The 21,842-nt window shown below is 40.0% G+C and overlaps 1 protein-coding gene across 1 annotated transcript; it reads right to left on the bottom strand.

The window, feature by feature from the left end:
• Positions 1-3,998: 3,998 nt before the first annotated feature.
• Positions 3,999-17,062, bottom strand: TMEM30A (transmembrane protein 30A). The gene is made up of 7 exons (XM_032183490.1): positions 16,748-17,062; positions 11,341-11,457; positions 10,580-10,687; positions 9,428-9,515; positions 8,837-8,980; positions 6,995-7,204; positions 3,999-5,606 (listed from the first exon to the last, which is right to left on the bottom strand). The coding sequence occupies exons 1-7, from the start codon at positions 17,060-17,062 to the stop codon at positions 5,413-5,415; spliced, it is 1,176 nt and encodes a 391-aa protein (XP_032039381.1). The 3' UTR covers positions 3,999-5,412.
• Positions 17,063-21,842: the final 4,780 nt, after the last annotated feature.

The raw sequence follows: 21,842 nt of genomic DNA, 5'->3' as shown, positions 1-21,842 counted from the left end.
TACAAGAGTGTTGCTTAGAGCAAGAACTATTGTCATCTGTGTTTGCTGTTTTATGAGAAAAAGAACTTGAGTGAAAGGAAGAGAAACTGCAACCTGAGGGTAGGGATATTTTACTAAAAGATCAGACTGCTTTTCCTTAAGGGGCTAGAGTAACCTTTGCACGTATTTTATTGAAGAACAATGAATTGTTAATCATTACCCATTGTGAAAAGTTCTGTTTAGGTTTGAAGGAGCATGGCCATTAATCTATTTGATGAGTAGTTACTAGCACAAAATAATTTTCTCTCTAAACTGGCAATGGAAGTTACATTAAGAAAAACAACCAAGTTAGCATTCAGTGTGCCTGTAGATGCAGAAACCCCTGGCAGAATGAGATAGGTGAACACAATCTTTTTTTAAAAACTTCTGGAATCTTGCCTGCCCACTGGTTCACTTTTTTTCTTGCAAACAAAATAATTGATTAGCCCCGTCAAAATCCATGTTGGGTATGGGAGAAAACACAACTTACTTGCTAAGTTATATTTAGTTGTGTAAGACACTAAAACTACATTAAAAGAACTTGATGGTGTTACAGTGTACGCTCTGCTTTGTGTGTGGGTGTTCTTTTTGTTGGACTGACTGGCAGTATATCATCCCCTATTCTTATATCAAGTCCACTGCTTTAAACCCTGCATAGGCAAGAAGCTTTCTGGGATGTTGCTGCATGGAATCTGTTTTCAGTGGCAGAGACAGCAGCAGCTTGAAAAGACAGCAAGCAGGACCAGATATGACTCTGAATAGCATAACTTGGACCTAACACCAATCTATGATTGCAGTCAGAAATTGCAGTGTAGTTAGTACTTGCTTTCCCCAAGACAGAAGCTTTGTATCATGGTTAACAGAAAGAGGGGAAACTTCTAAGGTCCTTGGGGGAATGATCAGACATAACAGAGTACAAGGATTTGTTCCAAATTTTACAAGCATCTACCATGAAGCTTACACTAATTTTGACCTCTGAATTCTGGATATATTCTTTTGAAACTAATTCTGGATACATGCTTCTAAACAACTATTTCTTCCACTGCTAGCATGGTCCAGTCTCACATATTTTCACAACAGACTTAAGGAGGTCATTAATTCCTGTCCCTCTAACTCTACTTAAAACATCTCACCATTTCACTTTGTAAAATCCAAACACAATCAACTGTACTTGTACATAACTCTGTTCAGTTCTTTCAGGTCATCTTTAACTGAAATAAGGGTTTGGAAAAACACTACCTACTTTGTTTCAAATAATTTTTAAAACTTTTTGAGCTTCACTATTTATTGATTCATTATATTATTCCTGCCCACTTTATTTCCAACAGAGAATAGGAACATTTCCAACAGCATCTTCAGACAGAGCAGCATTTGGCATTAACTCAAACTACAGATAGCATTATTTTATTTCAAATGCTGGTTGAGCATGTTTGGAACTGGAGACTCAGGGGAAGGCAGTTTCTTAATTGAGACTTGGTCATATAAGGATGCTCATTCTCATCAGGCTTATCATACTGGTCATCTGTCTAAATCAAAACTGTCAAGTGTTGACATTTAAGGTATAGAAGGAAATACACTAATTAGAACAGATTCTGTAAGCTACAGCACATGGTATTTTTCATGAAAGTAATTCTGATCTGAGGAAGAGATGCAACTGTACTCTCTATGACAGAGCCCATAAATTGACTGCACTGCTATAGAGAGACCTAGAAATAAAAGTAGCATGAAGATCCACATCTATTCCTTCAAGTATGGAAGAGTTTTTTTGGTAGGCTTTTCAACACATGTAGTCATTAAAGACTTTTTTTTTTTTTTAAAGTCATTGACTAGATCAATACAAACCCTCATGGGACTGGCTTGATTTATTTTTGTATTTTATTTTGGACATTCCTGAAGGCCCTTGCATGGTTACCCTCTTCGCTTTTAAGTCATTACAGCTAGTTCAGTTGCAGGGAACAAAGTGAGGTAATAAATGCAGAATTTCTATAAGACAAAAGATAAAGGACCAAGGTTAAATCACAAGTTTTCAGGCAAGATCAGTTCTTATGACAAACAGTTCCTGAAGACAATCATTTTCAGCACTTCCAGATTACTCCATGGTTACAACCTGTTCATCTCCAGCTGCATTCCAATCAGTAACTTTAAGTAATTGAATGTATATTCTACATTAGGCTTAGCCATATTTTTCCACTGGATATTTCACCTGAATTCTGGACATGTGTGTCTACAGACATAATAGTGATGTTCCCCCCACCACAGCTACAGCATCTGAGAAGGGTGCAGTCAGTAACGCCTGCTGTGAATCCAGAGCAAATGCCAGTATGTTCGTTGTGCTATTTGACAGATTCAAGAAGATACATATGCCTGTGGATATTACTTGACAGTAGATTTTCATGGCCTTTCATCCCAAGGATATTTCTATAAAAATACGAGGCTTGCATTCTTCAAGGTTTAACATTCATAATTAAAGAAAAACCAGGCTGCTGAGAATCGTGTTTCAGTGCTGATGTGACCTTGGGAGGCAAAGGCTGTAAAGGATCCTTCACATTTAAGTTATGAACTGTTAACTCTTCCTTCTGAGTGCAACCAACAACTCCCCACATAGCCCAACCCAATTTAATAATACCTACCTGAGAGGACATGCTGCTGTGTTACAGTTATGTTGACCACATTGTAGACACAAGACCAAAAGGAACTTGGTCATACACAAGAGAATTTGTTCAGAGAGCTCCTTCAAAAGACAGAGACATATCCTAGCTTCCCAAATTACTCTCTCCAGGAAAGAGTCATTCATAAGCAGGCTCTCCTAGCATCAGCCACTTCCAGGAAGCTTATGATCTCCCGTGCTTGGGCACTGCCTCAACTGGGTGAGGCTTGGAAACCACCTACCCGACACTGAGAAGGGAGAGAGGCACTGCTCTCTATTTCTGAGCCCTAGTAGCAAATACTACAGAAAGGTGCCGCTGAAGAGGGCAGGTGACAGGTGGTCAAATCCAAATACAACACATGAACAACACATGACACTGAAAACTGGGACAGCGACACTGCCCTGGCAAGTGTCAGACAGGGACACCGTGACTTCATCTTTGAATGCGACTTACGGGCAGCTTACAAGAAATACAAAAGCCACAGATCTCAAGTTATCTACTTGTAAGGCAAATTAGCCAGAGTAAAGTATGAGTTTACAAATTTAACCTAATATTTTAAGCTCCTGTAAGTATTTTAAGCTCCTCATGTATACTGTTCATCAGGAATATTGCCTGACAAGTATTTAGAGCTGTAAGCTCTGAGAAGACCTTTATTTGTAGCAAGAACCAAACAGTGCACTTCATTAAGAAGATCCAAACAGCACTGACAGCCACATCAGTGGTCAACAGGAAAAAGGAAAGGCATTAAAAACATTTCAAGGTAGAAAAATACTTTGTTTTCAATTCTGAACACAGCCCAAGAAGCAGCATTCCCAACTTGGAAAAAGAAAAAAACTATGAACAAAGCAAAACATTTACTTTTCAAGTGACAAACAGTTTTAAGAAGTCAAAATATTTTAATAACCAGTAATTGCAAAACATCCCCTTACTCTTGCCACATTTTGGACTAACAACTACTCTACAAATGAAAGGCAGCTTAAGATTCTCCAAGTTTTCTCCCTTGCAATATACAAATACTATATACCCTTATCCTATAGTTCCAGCAACATAGCTACAACACTAAAGTCTTGAGTATTTAAAAGTCCTATGCTGCCACACTGTACTGTGCAAACAAGTTATTATATGCCATTACAGAAAGCTAGCACCCTGGAACATGGCCCCATTCCATAGTTTATAGCGAGCGATACACTTCAGCTGCTAGCTGAAAAAGATTACACAAGTAATTCTGTAAAAATAGTCATGCATTTCTGATAAATTAAGTGTTGTTTAAAGCCAACTATAAGTTAAACTACTGAACTTTTTGTAACAAATACACAGTCCCAGAAATACAACTCGCTTAAACTATAATTTAATTCTTAATGTAATGGAATTCTTAATAGGAATGTCTTTAATCCAGACAAAAATATGCGCATGTTCAAGAAAGAAATAAAATCTCTTAATAAATGGTTTGCAGAATTTATTAGGTCTTTTTAATATACTCAATACTTTATCAAGCTAGTTGCATATAATGTGATCTCCACCATATACATTACAATTTCTGTGCATCATCCTAAAAGTAATATTTTACAGATTACCGTTAACTTTGAATTTACCTAAAAGTGAACCTTTCTGGAGTTTGATTTAAGACACTAACCTGCATATCGCTTCTAACTGCGATATTTAAATTATGTTTCACAGCAAGCTCAACCTGCATTTGAATAACAGAGGTTACTGTCATCTCAACTTTTAAATTCCTAATTTAGCATCTCAACACTGCAAGAATTTGTGGCATTTACTCCAAATAACAGAACAGGATATTTCCTTTACAACAAAGCCTGCTCAGCTCAGAATACATACGCTTCAAGAAAATTAGGGTACTCCTTCAGTGAAAGGAATCAACCCAAATTTGTGAACAGAAAGCACATTTTAGGTTTATCTTGATTAATGCTTGGAGCTGCTCTTAAAAAGCAAAACCAGCAAGCACAATAGATAAACTAGTACTTGGTACAACAAAGCAACGCAAACTACCAAAAAAAAGCAGGTTCTACCTGCAACAAACATTTCCCCGTTTAGAACAAAATTTAAGAGGGACTTAAACAGATAATTAACAAACAGGCTTTCTGATATCTTCAGAGGATGCTAGTTTACTGGCCAGGCACATTTGTTGCAAATATAAAAGGAATTCCAAGTGTTGTAATTCACACTGCACTTCAAGGATTTAACATAACAGAGGTGGGTAGGACACAGGAAAAATATTTAACTTATATAAATATATTAAAATTTCAGCCAGAAATATAAGAGTCCATGCACACAAGACAGTAAGTTGAAAAAACATTTAAGACTTGACTTTTCTTTTCAACAGCACTGACACCTGAAATCTGCTAAGTTAACAATTTAAAAGGTATCTTACAACAGTCTCTCTCCACACAATCCGTATGTACTGAATCATCCTGACATTACACAGCACATGAACAAGCAGCAGATGCATCAAAGGAACCAGAGCAATGTGCATCAAGTGGCCTGCCCAGTTAGAGGCAATTATCAGAGAATTGTTTCTGACAAAGGCAGAGATACAATCAATAGAGCGAATTGTATACCCGTCATTTTCAAGAGTTAATCCACAGCAAGGGGAAAGGGGGGGACTTTAGATAAAAATTATGTACCCAGGCTCTGGAGTGAGATTAACAGAGATTTACCTTTCAATAACTGGGCCCGTCCTGGACTGGCATTGATGCACATGCAGTACATTTGCTTTCAGAATGCAAGATTAATTAGGAATGTCTGCACTAGTGTTTCTATTTCCATATTTGTGATGGATGATCAGCAATACAACTCCTAAGAAGAAACATATGGACCCAACAGTGATGTACGCAATTCCCAAAAAGGGGTTTTTGCCTCCCATCCATGAGATGGTGCTTAGGATCATCCTTTTCCGTCCATCGAAACTGTGTACAGGATAATCTGAGACACATATAGGAAAATAAGAAGCACATTTCCAAACCTAGCTTTATTTCATCAGGCACATTAAAGTGTTGGATCATCTCAATCACGCTCCAAACATTAATGTCCTTTGAATACTAGAAGTGAAAATACTAAAAATTTAGCTGATTTTTAGGCAAAGACTGACCTCGTTGCTCCAGGAAAAATGCCACGGTACAGATGTCAACCCCTTTTAAGTGAAGAGCAACACATGATTTGTGGGTTTTTGAGAGCAACTTCAATAAAATGAGGGAAATCCAAACTAATTCTTGAATATATTTCAGTACCAAGTTTTTCTTACTAACTGTATTTTGATTCAGTTTTACATGCACTCCCTGCTGTTCTGCAGCAAAGAAAAATACTGCAGTAGCTATTTAAATTATCATTAAGAGTTTTCTAATTCTAAGAAATCAGTAGCTATGACAACCCACCTCCTCTAGTTTCCTGCGCTTCCGCCTTGTCTTTTGTTTGTCTCAAAAGCAATTGCATACCTATACCTACCCGATCCACAGCTCTGGCTTTTTTCTTTTCTCACCTCCAAAGCCAGTCTGCCCTAGGTTACATATTGTCATTATATCATGAAGATAACAGATTGAGAATGTATTCTCAAATTTCTAGGCAACCAAATACCTCTGTTCTTTCCTGTGTCTCTCTCAATTCCTTTACAGCATCCAAGCCATGTGATTCCCCCTCATTATAAAGCTAGTAATTTAATTTCATGCATGGACTTGAGCACTTACACAGCAGAGCAAGTCTACAAATAGACAGTAACCTGACAACAGCACATGGCCACAGGAAGATGCAAAGCAGGCCCCAAGGTCCTGAATGAAAGACAGCTAGCAGGGACTGCAAGGATCCACAAAAATAAATAAGATGTGTGATAAGAAAGGTGAATGAGTCTGACCATACCCTTCTGAGCACTCAATTGTGCAAAAAAGATACTACGGTCCTCCAAAATTTGCTTTTGGGCAAGATGATATAACAGAAGGCAGAGATAACATGCAAAGAAAGAAAACCTCTGGGGCTTCTCTAAAGCATGATACTCCCCTACAGATAATCTGACTAGTTCAGATAACTCCAAACTTCACACAGCTATCCTGAAGTCACTCAACTCTTTCCCATACAAAGCTTAGAAACTGAGTGAATTCCACATTCTAACAGAACAAACAATACTATAAACTTGCACAGAAGTAAAAAAACAGTAATTGCACTACCAAATTCTCACCACCAGTTTTCAACCACACCTCTCACTACCATCTTTTTAATAGACGGTAAGAAAAGAAGCTCGTTTGCATTGGACTTTCACAGGTGTATACCCATGTAATCCAGCTAACACCCTTAGCAGCTTTAAGAATTTTTTCAAAGGATACTGTATACGATTTCCAAAGAATATTTTCCAGCCTGCAAGGTAGGCTGTAAGTTATTCTTCCTTTCAATGAGACGATACAGCTTGCGAAAAGTTGGCAGAGCAGCAGTACGCATCCACACGATAAAGTCTTCATTGATAAAGCCATTGTTGTCAGGCTCTTCTGTGTCCAGCATATACACTGGCTTGGGCCAGTTTACAGGCTTCGTCGTGCCTAAAATTAAACAAAGATAACAAAGTATTCCAAAGAGAGGACTAAGTGACACACTGGATCACCAAAATGCATTCTAGTATTGCACGTATTAAGTTCTAAGCAGTATGAGCAGCCAGGTTGGGTCATTACTATTGCAGTATTACTGGACTGTTAAAGAACTTTTTATTTGCACAGAATCAGGTTGGCTGAGGTTGGCAGGGCCCTCTGGAGGCCATCTGGTCCAACCCCCTGCTCAGGCAGTGTTCCCTGGAGCAGGTTGCCCAGGACCACATACATCTAGGTGGCTACATCTAGGTGGCTTTTTAAGGTATCCAAGTCTCTACAACCTCTCTGGGCAACCTGTGCCAGTGCTCAGTCACCTGCACAGTACCCAGCTTAAATACTAGTGCATATTTATTTACCCTCATGCATTAGGGTAAATTATCTGCCTTTTCAAGAGTAGTATGATTTGGTAATACATAATTTGTCTCTATGGAAGAAATCCACATCAGGTAAAACCTAAAGCTATTACATACCTTGCATATATACATGGTCCCTAGAGCCCTGAGAAGATTGGTTTTAGACACTGCCAACCAAAGAAACTTTGATTTACCAGACTGTAACCCTAGAAAATGAGAGAAATCCGTTGCTTCTAACCACAAAGAATCAGATTTCTGAGAACTCTGCACAACCTACCAGTAGAAAAGTTAAGATTTGTCTCCATTCTCCATTTGCAAGTCCATTTGAAGAATTTGGTTAAACAACTGCAGGATTTCTTCTCAAGTTAAAACCATGTATTACAGCAGTGTACGTGCTAGGCTTTTCTCAGTATTCAAGGTATAAAATGTTATCAGAAATAAAAATGTCAAAATATTTTATATTTCCATGCCCCAAACAGCAACTGGTAGTAGAAATATCAGTTAAGCCAGGAACCTTTTAACCATCATAAAGGACATTGGACAAACTACCAAAGTGAAATGCCAAGAGACAGAAAAGTAAAAACTACAGAACTAAATTGCCACAAGCAGCGTTAAGAAACGAGAAAAATCTACATGATTTCTAAATTTAAAAATAACTTTCTATTTGAATACCTGTTGGAATAATTTCAGTGCAATCACCTGATCTGAATGCACTGAATAATCATTACCTGTCAGATGTGAAAACCCCATCAGCTAATATATTTCTGTACTAGTAACTTCAAAGCTGAAATGGAACAGGCTTCCCACCTCTCTCATGTAATCAGTATAAAGCATAGCTGAGATCCAAACAGCCCAGAAAAATATGGGAACTGAACAATACACAAAATAGGAGTAACAGGCTTAAGTCAATGCAATCAATCCGATGCCAACCAACTGAAAGAGTTTTTCTGAAACTTCAGGAAGATTAAAATAGGAACAAAAAGATGTCCTAATTTCCCGGCTTTAGTGATTACAGTAAAATTAGGAGAAAATATACACTTCCACATTAAAATTTGCATCATTCGTTGCTAACAGACAACTTTTCTAGATAAGGACTACTCAGCTAGTTTGCTTTTCTTCAGAGAACTACAATATTTTTAATTAGCATACTTACTAAAACATAGTGAGGTAAAAATCCATGGGAATCAGTATGTGTCTGAGATTTTTTATTCTTAAAATGTCCCATTCTTCTTACCTTGGAAAAGTGCAGTTAAGTTATTCCCATCTCCTGTAGGATTCCTGAACTTCACATTTTTATCTGTCCACCATGCAATGCCTTTTTTAATTAAAGTAATACGAGTCCTTGTGTCATTATCAATGCGGTATAATTCCAAGGTATCTAAGGAGAAAATCAAATTGGAAAGCCAGGTACAGAAACTTTCATTAGATGAATAATCCTGATGGGTAGTGAAACAATTATCTCCAGGAGAAAACAAAACAAAACTGGACAAGGCATTTATCTGCCTACCACAACCAAGAACTGTTCTTTTAGAATCCATGTATATTATATAGCAGTGTGCTAAACATATACATGTATACTATCTTTAAGTCTATTCCACAGCTGTAACAGTCTCTCACAGCAGATTTTAGTCCCTTCTGTACTATCAGATCAAATTAGTTGTTAGATTTTAGGAAAAAAGCAACATCAGTACAAAACAAGATATTTTGAACAATGGAAGAGTGTTAATTCAAAAAACAAGAGCCAATGATGTCTTTACTCAGAACAGTTTTCAGCACCACAAGACCATGAAAACATTTAAGTAGTAACTTGGAAGTATTACCATACCATTAAACATACTGTTGGCAATGGCCCCACAGGGAGCAATGGGTTTGTCCTCATTCGTGCGGTAAGGCTCACATTCCTTACTTGGATTCTAACAGTGAAACAGAAAAAAGAGGCAGATCAGTCTGTGACAGTTTATCTAACTAACCTGTTTTTTACTGCAATACCTCTGTGTACATCTTAAATGTACCACGATCTTTTCACAAGTTAGATTTGCAAATACTTCAGTATTCAGTGCTAGTCAAACATGACTCATTTTTTCCTTTATAAGCAGGAACTTATAAACTAAAATGTGAATGAAGTCGGAATCCCATGATGGGCAATCCTTAGAAAAATGAAGGCTTGGAGGCTGTTAGGACTTATATTTTAATATAAGGTTTTCTAACATCAAGTACTCAAGTATTCCTTTAAAGGATTGTTTTTTTTTTCCAGTGTGCACCAGTGTTAGAGAAAATAGACTGTAATAGGAAGCCAAGCATAGCAGAAAATGCAAAATGTTTCAAGGACTCCAACAGCATGCCAATAACACAAGTGGAAAAAAAGCCCCCCAGAATCTAGTGTCAGTCACCAGCTGTAATTTCTGGAAACTATTCCCCATTCTTTTTTTTTTTTTTTTTTTTAAAAAAAAAAAAAAAAAAAAAGCTTACATATAAAGGTGTAAAATAATCCTGATGGAACAAGGACCCAAAGATATTTACATTCCTTGCAAATATTACATTACCTACACATTACACAGTGCTTTCAGCAGAATACACAGTATTGGTATTTTCCAATAATGCTAATGTTCAGTATCAAACCCGAGCCTGTAAAAACAGATGCATTTAACTACACTATCCAAGGTAAGTACTATTTTATACCGAAAATGAAAGCTTCGGATGGAACAGATACAGACAAGTAATACTGACTGAAGGTAACAAGACAGCGTAGAACTATTCAATTTTCAGAAGCGTTTGAAGTACTGCACTGCTGTCCACTGAATGAAACAATTGCTGTGAGACCACAACGTTTTACATTTTCTTTAAACAAAATATGTATTCCTTATTGTTGCCCTCTGGTATGCGAAAATTCTAGAACCTCATTATTATTAAACTATGTGAAGATTTATGAAATAGTCAGCTGCTAATTGCTTATTAATATTGAAGTATGAATACCTACAAGTAGTGAACTGTTATCTCCATTTAGTTGGCTGTCATCTCGAGATTTCACATAGCGACGATGATTTTGGTAGAAGTTGGAGAGTCCATAATACATGAATACATTACTCTACAAGGCAGGACAAGAGGGGTTTTAATTCACACAATGGATCAATGAAACAAACAGTAGTTACCTGAAAGCTTAAACTGAGTTTTATCTTACAGCAACATTCAAAGTAGGAAGAGGCTCAATTCTCTTCACACTGAGTACACAAATTGCTATTCCAACATAACCTGGCATTCTGAAGTCAAACAATATCAACACACCATAAACCATCAGAATAACATTCACCACAACTAATCCCAGCAGTTTTCTTGTCCAACATTAAGCACATAAGCCTCATTATTTGCTTCAACTTTACCAGAAAGCACATATCTGGTATTGCCAGTTCTTGCTGAACTCAGTTTAAGTTGTGCAGGAATAGCTGATCTACTTGCCAAGCACATGACACACACCTAGGACACAGCAAGTAAATCCAGATGTGCAAAACATAAGCATCCCATTTAATGGTGTACAATTCTGGATAAGGAGAGGCATTAAAAACATCACATCCCTGCTACCGAAAAGATAAACAACAATCAGATCTGAATTCAAAGTACTACTGAAAAAAAATCCTTTAAGGTATAAAAAAAAAAAAAAAAAAAGTTAAGGCTATGGGGATGCAGCTTTCCCATCAGTTAGGGAAAGAACCACACACACTGTTCCAATTTCACTTTGCATACCTCAAATGAATGTTCCAGGGTGAAATTGATGGTGCAAGTACAAGGCGGTGTGCTATCCCAGGAAACATTTAAACATTTGTTGCAGGGACTAGAAGGGTCTGTTCCTGTATAATCAATCTGTAACAGAAAAAAAAAATCATTATCTTAGAGTAGGGAGAATAAAGAAAAACAATAAGCCAGAGAATTGATGTGATATTTTGCAATTTTATCGCACCTCAGTTCCAAAAGCCCTTTCAGACCTGCATGATGATCTCAAAAGATCCCTTCCAACCTAAACAATTTTGTGATTCTATCTATGTGTTTTGTGACAGGTTTAGCAGTACGTTTTGCAGTGGTACATTAACAGCTGGACATCATGACCGTAGAAGTCTTTTCCAACCTAAATGATTCTGTAATTCTACGATTCTATGTATTCCTTTTGAGCCTCAAACAAATTTGGCCCCGGGGTGGGCCGTTACCACTGGGAAAAGAAAAAGAAAAACCAACCCAAAACACAAACACCAAATACTCAGGACAACATCATGTTTCCAAACACACGCTATATAAAACAAGCAAATTTGGGTTATTACATGCCTTCCATAGAAGTTAAGTTTCTAGAAGTCTACCTTAATAATAATAATAATAAAAAAAAGGTCTTGCATGAGAGAACTTGCTTTGCTGCCCATATTCAGGCATTGAATCAGTCAGAAGGATTTTACAGAAGACCAAGTTCTTAAAGATCAAGAACTCTCTTAAAGTAGGGAAGATGAAGACACTAATATTGGTCAGGCAAGAACAGTAGAACCCCAGCAGATGAGCAAGATGATCACTTAATTTAGCCTATTAAAATATCTGTATTTAATAGCATAGCTACAAGAAAAAGTAGCCTGGATGTATGGATTTCAAATACCTGTACAGTATAAATAACATATCCAGAGCAGCCATGCACTTATTGGCGTTCCATGGCCCTTGCCAACTGAAGTCTCTTGACTGCATTAGCTTGCTCTCTCATGTACAGCTCCAGTGTGTGAATGCCAGGGAAGAATTACCTTGTGTTCAACAGGTTAGCTCCATGTGTAGGAGGAGACAGCTTCCATCTGCTTATGAGCTATGTACTTAGACACAGGAGCTTCCTATCAAGAATTAAAACTCAGTCCAACACATGCCAAGTTAAGGCAATGAACTGTTTTACACCAGTGTCATCTGAACTACAACTCCTGCATTTATTTTTTTTTTTTTGAAAGACTGCTGCAAGTGGTTTGTCCTGATTTATGCCCGCAGTCAAACATTACTGAGAATTAGAACAATTTATGATCTGTGCTAATGTCTGTATTACGGTTAAATAAAACAAGTAGGTTCAAGGAACAACTGAAGCCTGTTTTCCTCTGGATCTTCTTCAAGGTCTCTCCTCCTGTAGATTCTCTGATAACTGTTAAAAAACAAGCTGCAGCCCTTCCTGCAGCAAAGGGATTTTAATAGCCTGTGTTCTGCTGCCAGCCTTCTGACAGATGAGCCCAATACCCTAAACAAGCCCAGCTGAAACAAATCAGCTTCAGAAGCCATTAGGTGAGGGAGAAAGACTCACCTTATCTTTGTTTCCTTCACCAAGGTCAGTACAGAGTTTGTGCTGACACCGAAGTAGCACTGCCTCACCAGTCTGCAACAGCTCTGTTCAGCTACAGACCAGACCAACGTGGCTCTAAACAAATGATGCAGCTGATTCGTTTATTGATAACTTGCTTGCAGTTTTCCTGCTTTATAGGGGAAAAACATTTTCTTTGGAAAGACCTTAAACATCCACATCCTGAGCTAGTTCTTCAGTCACTGCAGAAGTTTTAGATCATGAACAAAACACCAATACTTGAAGGTTGCAAAAGATCTAAAGACTTCACTTTTGTCAAGAATTCACTAAGTTTGTGGAGTATGAAACTGATGTATATCGAAACAAAACCATGCTTCAGATCAGTGCTATCAACTTCAAAGGTAACCAGAAGCCTTCCTGTGCAGTAACTGCAGACTTTTTTTTTCCTGCATTCATAGTAGGTTACATTCATCAGGCAGCTACACTAAAGGGATACAGGCAGATCTGCATCTCCTGACAAATAATTAAACCCTTACTTTGAGAACATAAGAACGGATTTACCGAGCCAAAGCAGAAATCCACCTGACCTGGGTATACCTACTGGTGTTTATCGGTCACCCACAGCCCAGTCTCAGTCTGTTGCTGTCCTTCCCAGTCAATTTACATCTTTGTAGTGGAGAAGCAACAGAGACATTGTGTATAAATATTTTCAAAGCCATCTGTGATTTCATAGACTTCATACACTGTCACAAATTTATACTGTTCTGCTTGGCCACTTGTGTAGAAGGCATCCCACAATCCTGTTTCTCTCCGATATCCCTCTCTGTAGGTTTCATTAAGTTCTGAGTCACTTCTGAAACAGAGTTACCAGAACTGCAGGCAGCACTGAAGATGCATGCAACAGCCATGTACTTTCTTTCCCAGCTTTTTCTTTCTTCATTCCTAGCAATGCCTTTAGGTCTATCGGGCATTTTAATTACTTCTTAGCAATTCACATCAGCAGTCATAAGAGTATCAAGCATAAGGATATCTTTCTATGCAAAGAATAGTACAAAAGATAGATACTTATGCAGCTTTTTCCTCATTTTCCACCCAAAGGAGCAATGTTCCTGATAGACCCTATGTAAATGGTTGTTTATCCCCTTTGAAACAAACAGTGAGAAAAAGCCAGGGAACAACCAACACAAAAAAACTATAATCTTAGTGCATTTAAGCTGTTGGATATCTTCCACGTTCAAGCTCAAGAGAGCTTATAAAGGAAATCAATGGAAAAGCTACATTTTGCTGCCCAGTCCTGGCACCTGCACAGGAACAGCACAGTTCTCAGAGATGCTGACGACTGCAATATCTAGTTCCAGGGGAGGGCTGGGGAGGATTTGAACTGTACACAAATAGAAATTTTGTGGACATCAGTTACAGATCATGTTCAATTCCAACACTCCAAGTCTACAGGCAGCTACACACGCAGGCACTGAACAAGCTGGCTGTTGTCTGAGGTGGGTGTAAGTAACTACCTCTGCTTCCTCCCCCAGTTACATTTTTAAAAGAGCTTAGTCACCGCACCCAGCTTTCACAAATAGCTTCCCAGAGTTGCAAACTGACAGCTACTTGTGAAGAACACTTGGAGGTTACTACCAAAATGCAGCACACCAAGCAAGGACCTAAGATAGGCATACAGGTGAGAGCTGTGTCTTGAACTGCATCCCTTCGGGGTGGCGAGAGCCACTTAGATGAAGTATTTTACTGACCAGTTTTGTAACTGAGACAGTAAGGTCTTTTCCGATTTAGACAGCCCACCACCATCAGATTCAACTGGAGCAACCTGCCTTTAAAAAGAGAATCTCTTTTGCTGTGCGTACCTACATGTGTGTGTGTATATATATATATATATATGCACAAATATATTCCTGCTTCCCACAATTTTTGTATAAAAACGCATGAGCATCCCAGAACCGAACATGGGCTTCCTCCTTTTTAGTTACACATCCTGTTTGATCACGACATCAAGCTCAAAAGACAAGAGCTCCGTCCCTCCTGCCCTCAGAAAAACATTATGACCTGACTTCAGAGAGCTGCAGGTGAGGAAGACAGTAAACAATGAACACACTTAGTAAAACAAACCCCTTTCCAACCCTGACTACCTTGAAATTAACAGAAGGCCACCACCTGCCATCTGGTCTCCAAATATAAATTTGGAAATATTTATATTCATACACATAATCTGACTGCACAGGGAAGCATCAGTCACACTCCCTGTTCACCTAGGGCTGTCAGTACTGTATGTGTTAGGTGAGAACATCTTCTTTGTGGCTCCTACTTGAACTCCACAGGACTACAAGACTGAGCTGCTAAGCAACAACAGCATAGAATGAGTACGTACACAGCAGGAATGCAGTCACAAGGACTCAAATGGAACTGTTGAATTTCCTGTCCTTACAGAACAACCAAGAATCAGTCAAAATGGAAAAAAAAAAGGAGATTCACCTACTTATACTTTGTCTTAAAATCAGCATAAGACTGTGTGTTCTTTTAGTAAAGAAACGGCTATCTCAAATGCCATTATGAAAAAAAGCATTAGCAAGCTTTCTTTTTCCTCAGTTCAGCACCCTGTTGAAAACAAGCACTTGTACTACCCTTAAATAAGACTATAACATGGCATTAAAGGCCAACATGTCCATGACAACAGGACAATGTCCCCTGAAGCACCTGTGTCAGTTTTCTGATATTGTGCATCTGAAAATTTACTCACACTTCCAGACAAGAAGGAATTGATTTTCACAAATATCCCTACATACAACAGTTAAATACTGAAAAATACATGCCAGATTTTCCACTTCATCTTTTCATCATGTGGAATTTTAGTTTTTAGTGTAAAAGGAAAGTGAACTTTAAATTAGCTTTATTGTAACATTGTGCATGTTTTAGTAAATATACAAAAAGATAATACCATTCACTGTCTGTCTCAAGGCTTTTTTAGTTAATTTAGTTTTGCTGTCACCTGGGTATCACTAGACAAGCCACTGCTTTGAACATCACTTACTGGAAAGAGACAGGTTATTCTGACAGCTAAAATGGCTATATCCACAAATTCATGTTCTCCAATACGCCAATACAACAAACAGCTGCAGATTTTACTCTGTGTTTTTCTACAATCAATCCTGGCTCCATTAAACTTACTGGAACTAATGGCAGCTGTCAACTTCCTTTTCAAGGTTGTCTCTGAGCCCTTTGGGTTGTTTCCTTATAAGACAAAGCAATTCTGTTATCAAACAGACTTCAGAGCGATGTATAGATTAGTTTTGGGGTTAACACTCAGCAGCTTTTCACAGCAGTGTGATGAATTATAAAAGGCTCTGAGGTTTTGAAGGTATAACCAGGAAAGGCTACGCTCTTCAGAGTTTGTTTTCCAATCCACTCCTGACACACCAGCCTCCCACGCAGCACCTGAAACATTAAGTCACCTCTACACGTAAGAACTGGAGCCGTACGCTCAGTGCAGAGCTCTACCTTGAAACTATATTACCCGGGACTGTTTAAGGCTGTAATACCCATAGTTGTAAAGTTAAACTGCTTAAAGACAAGCTGTTTAAACACACGCTGCCCATGACTGCGGGACACCCCAGCTGTGGTGTGTACACTCCCCGTCCTGCCTCACGGAGCAGTGCCAGGGGTGAATCCAGGCACTGAGCTCCCTAAAAGCCCACCGGGGGGCACCGGCCGGACCCCCACGGCCTGCCTGGGGGACGCCTGAAGCTTTTAGGGGGCGGATTTGGGGTCCGGGCTGGAAGCCGCCCGCAGCCGGCCTGGCGCGGCCCCTACACACACAGACACACTGTACATACACACCTCGTACTCGCGGATGTTGTTGGAGGTGACGAAGATGCCGATGCCGATGGGGATGAAGATGAGCCCGATGACGAAGAAGGCCGGCAGCACGGTGCCCGCCGTCAGGATGGGCTGCCAGGCGGGCAGCCGCTGCTGCTTGAACGCCGTGTTGTCCGGCTTGCGGCTCTTCACCGCCCCGCCGCCGCCTCCTCCTCCTCCCCCTGCTCCTCCTCCCGTCCCTCCGCCGCCCCCCGGCGCCCCGCTGCCCCCCTGGGCCCCGCCGCCGGCCGCAGGGTGCCCGTCCGCCTCCTCCTTGGCGCTGTAGTTCACCGCCATGACACCCGCCCGCCCCGCCGCCACCGCCGCCGCCACCGCCCTCGGCACGTGACCGGCCCTCGGCACGTGACCGGCCCCCGCCACGTGACCGCCGAGCGCTTGGGAGGTGACGCAGCCTCCTCACGGCTGCCCGGGGGAGAGGGGGAACGGAACGGCCCCCTCCCTCCCGCCCTTTTGGGGGGTGCGCATGCGCAGTGCGGCTGGGCGGGTTTCCCGCCGAGCTGTGAGGGAGGGTTGTGGCCGCCCGTAATGGTCGCTGCTCGTTAGGCGGGTGGCTGATTACGGGGTGGCGGCGCTGTGCTGAGAGGGACCGCGTTTCTGGCTCTTGTCGGCGCTTCCCCTTCAAAAATCCGACCCCCCGTTGGTGTGGCCTTCAGGAGAAATAAAAATGAAGCAGTTTCACAAGCACGTCACGCAGGCGGCGCTTTTTGGGTGTTTTAAAACCGGCTTTCCCCCCAAATAAGCGCCGTGCGGCTCGTGGGGACATCCGAGATACCGACGGAGAGCGCTGGGGGGAGCAAACGTCCCGTTTCGACGGTCCTCGGGCGCCTTGGGTTTTTGGGCAGCTAAAACTTAAAATTGAGTCGCTTCGGGGCCTCAGCACTTATCTAGGGGTCCAAAATGAATCGTGTTCCTTGCAGTGTCTGCACCACAACTGTATCTCGTCCCTAACACATCCCTCACAGCTTCTGGTGGGCCCACCTGCCATTGTTGCTCCCCATAGCCAAACCCCTTCACCCTATTACAGCCCTTTTCTTTATTATCTTTTGTCTTCTGTCATCAGTTACAGCAGCTTGTGCCCCCTCAGCCCCCCAAAAAATCCGCTGAGGGAATAATTCTGCTTGTAAACCTGTGCTGTGAGATGGCAGCAAAATGCTAGACTCATGATGCCAGGTCCAAGAGGACTGGCAAGAAGGGGCACATTGAATTCTGGTGGGAATCTGTGTCTTTTTAACTTCTGCATTTTATTAACTGCTCAGGAAAAACCATCAAGGGTTGATCACATTCCTCCCATGCCACCCTGACCCTTCCTAGACACCCAGCATCTTCATGGCCTCCATCAGTGAAGGACCACCTCAACCGCTGGCAGGGCTGAACACAGCCATTGCAGAAACTTGGTGGAAAGGCATCCGTTCATCCTTGCAGAGACACACAGGCACCACAGGCCACTGCATTTTGCAGTCCTAACTGGGATGGTGCTGGGAGCTTTGGCACAAGGTCCATCAAATGGGGCCTGTCATCATGGAATGAGACAACCAAATACACAAATACACCTTCCACTTCTGTTCTGCAAGCAAGCGGTTATGCTGAGCACGGGCTCTGACAGCCCATGGGGAACAGCCACATGAGTGATGCAGGGCGGTGGGCCACAGTGACAAAATATGGCACCATCATTTATGTGTAACACACACAATAGGGGGTAACTTCCTACAGGATCTTGCAGGGAGGCCCTCCGTTGAGAAACACAACCTGGTGTGAAAGTTTTCCTCAAAAAACAAACAAACAAACAAACAAACAAAAAAAACTATAGCCCAGGGGACCAGACTAAATCCAATCCAAGGAAATGTCAAATTAGGACTAACAGCTGAGGGACCTCAGGCTGAGCCACTTGGGGTTGTTCAGCCAGGAGAAGGCTCTGGGGAGATCTTATGGTGGTCTTCCAGTACTTAAAAGGGGTCTACAGGAAGGTTGGGGAGGGACTCTTGGTCAGGGATTATAGTGACACTTTAAAACTAAAAGAGATTTAGATTAGATATAAGAAATAAATTGTTTACTGAGAGGGTGGCAAGGCAGGTTGCCCAGAGAAGCTGTGGATGCCCCATCCCTGGAGGTGTTCAAGGCCAGGCTGGATGGGGCTGTGGGCAGCCTGGTCTGGTGGGAGGTGTCCCTGCCCATGGCAGGGGGGCTGGAACTAGATGGTCTTTAAGGTCCCTTCCAACCCAACCCATTCCGTGATTATATGATTCTCATGAAGATGTGAACAGGCTTGGTACTTTTATGTTCTGATCTGCTCCATTTGATGTGCTAATGGAGCCATATATCAAATGGCATATGTTCATCTATAAGCTTAGCCTATACATATATTTTCATTGTAACAACAAGGTTAATTACAAGCATGCTTTTTTTCTTTTTACCAAGATAATCATATTCTCAGAACCTAAATATGGATACAATCACGGGGTGTATGTTACCTCCATTCTTTAGAGAAATAAAGAATATCAGCATGAATACTTCAATATATTGGCACTACTTTATTGCCTGTAACCATCTTGGATGGATATTATTCTGTAGTTTTACGCTAGGAGAAATTAATTTATATCCAGGCAAGTCCAACCAACATAGTTCATGCTCATGAAATATTAAAGTGAGGTGCTGTGCGATATTGTATGCCTCGTACTGGTTTGTGGACAGTTATAAGAAAAACAGATATAGAAATAAATACTTACAAAAACATACACTTATAACGCTCTTTTTTAATATATGATATGGCAAACGGATTCGTTAGGCATTAAGTTGGCAATGAATGCTGCAGGCATATTACACAGTCAAACCCTCAATGTGTTACACATGCTAATGTTTAAGACAAGGAAGAAGCAAATACACATCAGACCACCTCAAACCAAACGCTGAAATTACAAAATTGAACTTTGAAAACTGACGTCTGATTTTGAGGGTATTAAATGAGCCTTAAAATTGTACAAAAATTACAAAAATGAATGTATTGTGGTTAATCTAAACAACAATTGACACTTACTTTTTAATTGAATTCTATTAAGCACCCCTAAATGATCTTCTTCTGACACTTACCTTTTAACATTTTCCATTTATTTCTGGAAAAGAAAAAAAGTAATTAATTGATGCTCTTTAAAATAAAATCTAAAGAAATAAAACATCATGCTGTTAGAACCACTAATACATCGAGTAGTCAATTAAGGCAAATAAAACGCATTAACTGCCAAATGGATTATTTCAGTGAACAAATCTACGTAGGTGAAATCAAGCATTAAATAAAAAGTCTTTGGCTTAAAATTAAATGTTACTGTTCAGAGGAAGAGCTAAAACCCAGAAATTAATAGTAGAAAGTGGAACATTAAGGGCAGTAACCTCAATTTTCTCTTTATATCTTGTTTTCTACATTGCAGGCTGTTCTACAAAACAGGTAGTTTTGTCTCCTTTGTGTCCAACCATGTTTCATGACGGGGCAAATGGAAAACTCAGTGGCTGTAAAAGTTTTTCTCCAGAAATCAAAGTATTAGAGATTTTTTAATGGGCATCATATTTTATCACCTATAATTATACTAACACAGGTCTTTCAATCCTCTGTAAGAGTTTCTTAAAGGAAAAGCTGATCTTTCACTGATTTTCAGTTGCTTAAAAACTACTGGTATCTGCAGTCCCAGGTAGCCTCTATGTTGTCTTTGTCTGTAAACACTGCATGATTAATTTCTTTAAAATTGTAATACTTGTAGAAATAAACCACATTTTCATTCTACATTGATACATTTCTTCCTGAGCATTCCCAAAGTATCAGCTAATTATGTGGCTAATGCACTTAGTTTACTTGTTTTAGATTCAAATCCAGATTAGGCAAGCTTTAAAAAAATGCCCAGGAACATAAATGCACTGAGGATGAAATACACCTGCCAAAGCACCCCTTGCACACAGGAGTTTTACTGACCAGGCATTTTAATGAAATAGTTTGCTGCTTGCCAGGTGTCAGATCAGAATTTATTATTTTACCTGCATAAACCACTACCAATGATGCAATAGTGTGTGTCACTACTGACCTTTTACAACCAGCATTGCCATTCTGATAAAGTGCTGCAGTTCATCTACAGTATTTTAAAATCTAAAAGATTTCAAATACACCACAACTATATGCTTTAAACAAGTCTTTATTTTTTAAAGCTTAAAAACATAATGCATTTGCGAAACCGTAAAAGTTTATGCATTTGTTTATGAATCATAAAACAAAAGGGGACAACTTGTACATACACTCATACTGAATCAGCTTTATATTAAAATCTAGACAAGGAAAATATTTTCTACTTTGATAGGATCTTTTTTAATCCTGTCTCAACTTCAAAGTAAGGTTGTATTATATGTTGCTCATATGCAAAACTATTTCAGGCATGTCACTGTCACTTTCAAATAGCTGGTAATTTCATTCCAGGTGAGCTCGTGGATAGTTCTGGATTCACAAGTGATGCTTTGAAACTAGAAGATTTGGGTCAGCACTATGTTCATTCCACTGCACAGTAAATTGAAACATGGCACATACTAAACATGATTCACCCCAAGCTCTATTACTCTCTGAAAGCTGGAATTCTTCTCAACGCACTCTAAAATTTGACCTACAGTCACAGCTACGTAATTGTCAGTTGTAATAAAAATTAAAAAATAAAATTAAAAAAAAAAAGCCTACCTGCTGAAGTCCTGGTGTAGTCAAAAGCTATAGCAACAAATTAGTTTGGTAAGTATAAACAGCATTTATTTTGTTTAGATTACTCAGTAGAGTTGCATTGGCTATCTCCTCCCAGTGCAGATCAACTCCAAGAGAGTTCCTACAGGTCCCAAAATATCCTGACTCTCTACAGTTTCAGCATTTGGTGCGGAGCTCGTATATAGGAGATAAAATAGCTCCCATGGTTGGCAAGCAAACTAAAGCATGAAGATCAAATTGGCTACGTACCAATGCGTTATTCCAGCTTCAAAGGTAACTGGCCTACTCATCTCAGTGGGACACTGAGTTAATGCACTTTTTCTGGCATCCCACAAC

The sequence above is a fragment of the Aythya fuligula genome, chromosome 3, assembly GCF_009819795.1.
Source record: "Aythya fuligula isolate bAytFul2 chromosome 3, bAytFul2.pri, whole genome shotgun sequence".
Taxonomy (NCBI): domain Eukaryota; kingdom Metazoa; phylum Chordata; class Aves; order Anseriformes; family Anatidae; genus Aythya; species Aythya fuligula.
Note: the sequence above shows the minus strand (reverse complement) of the source record. Positions and strands in the feature narration are given on the sequence as shown.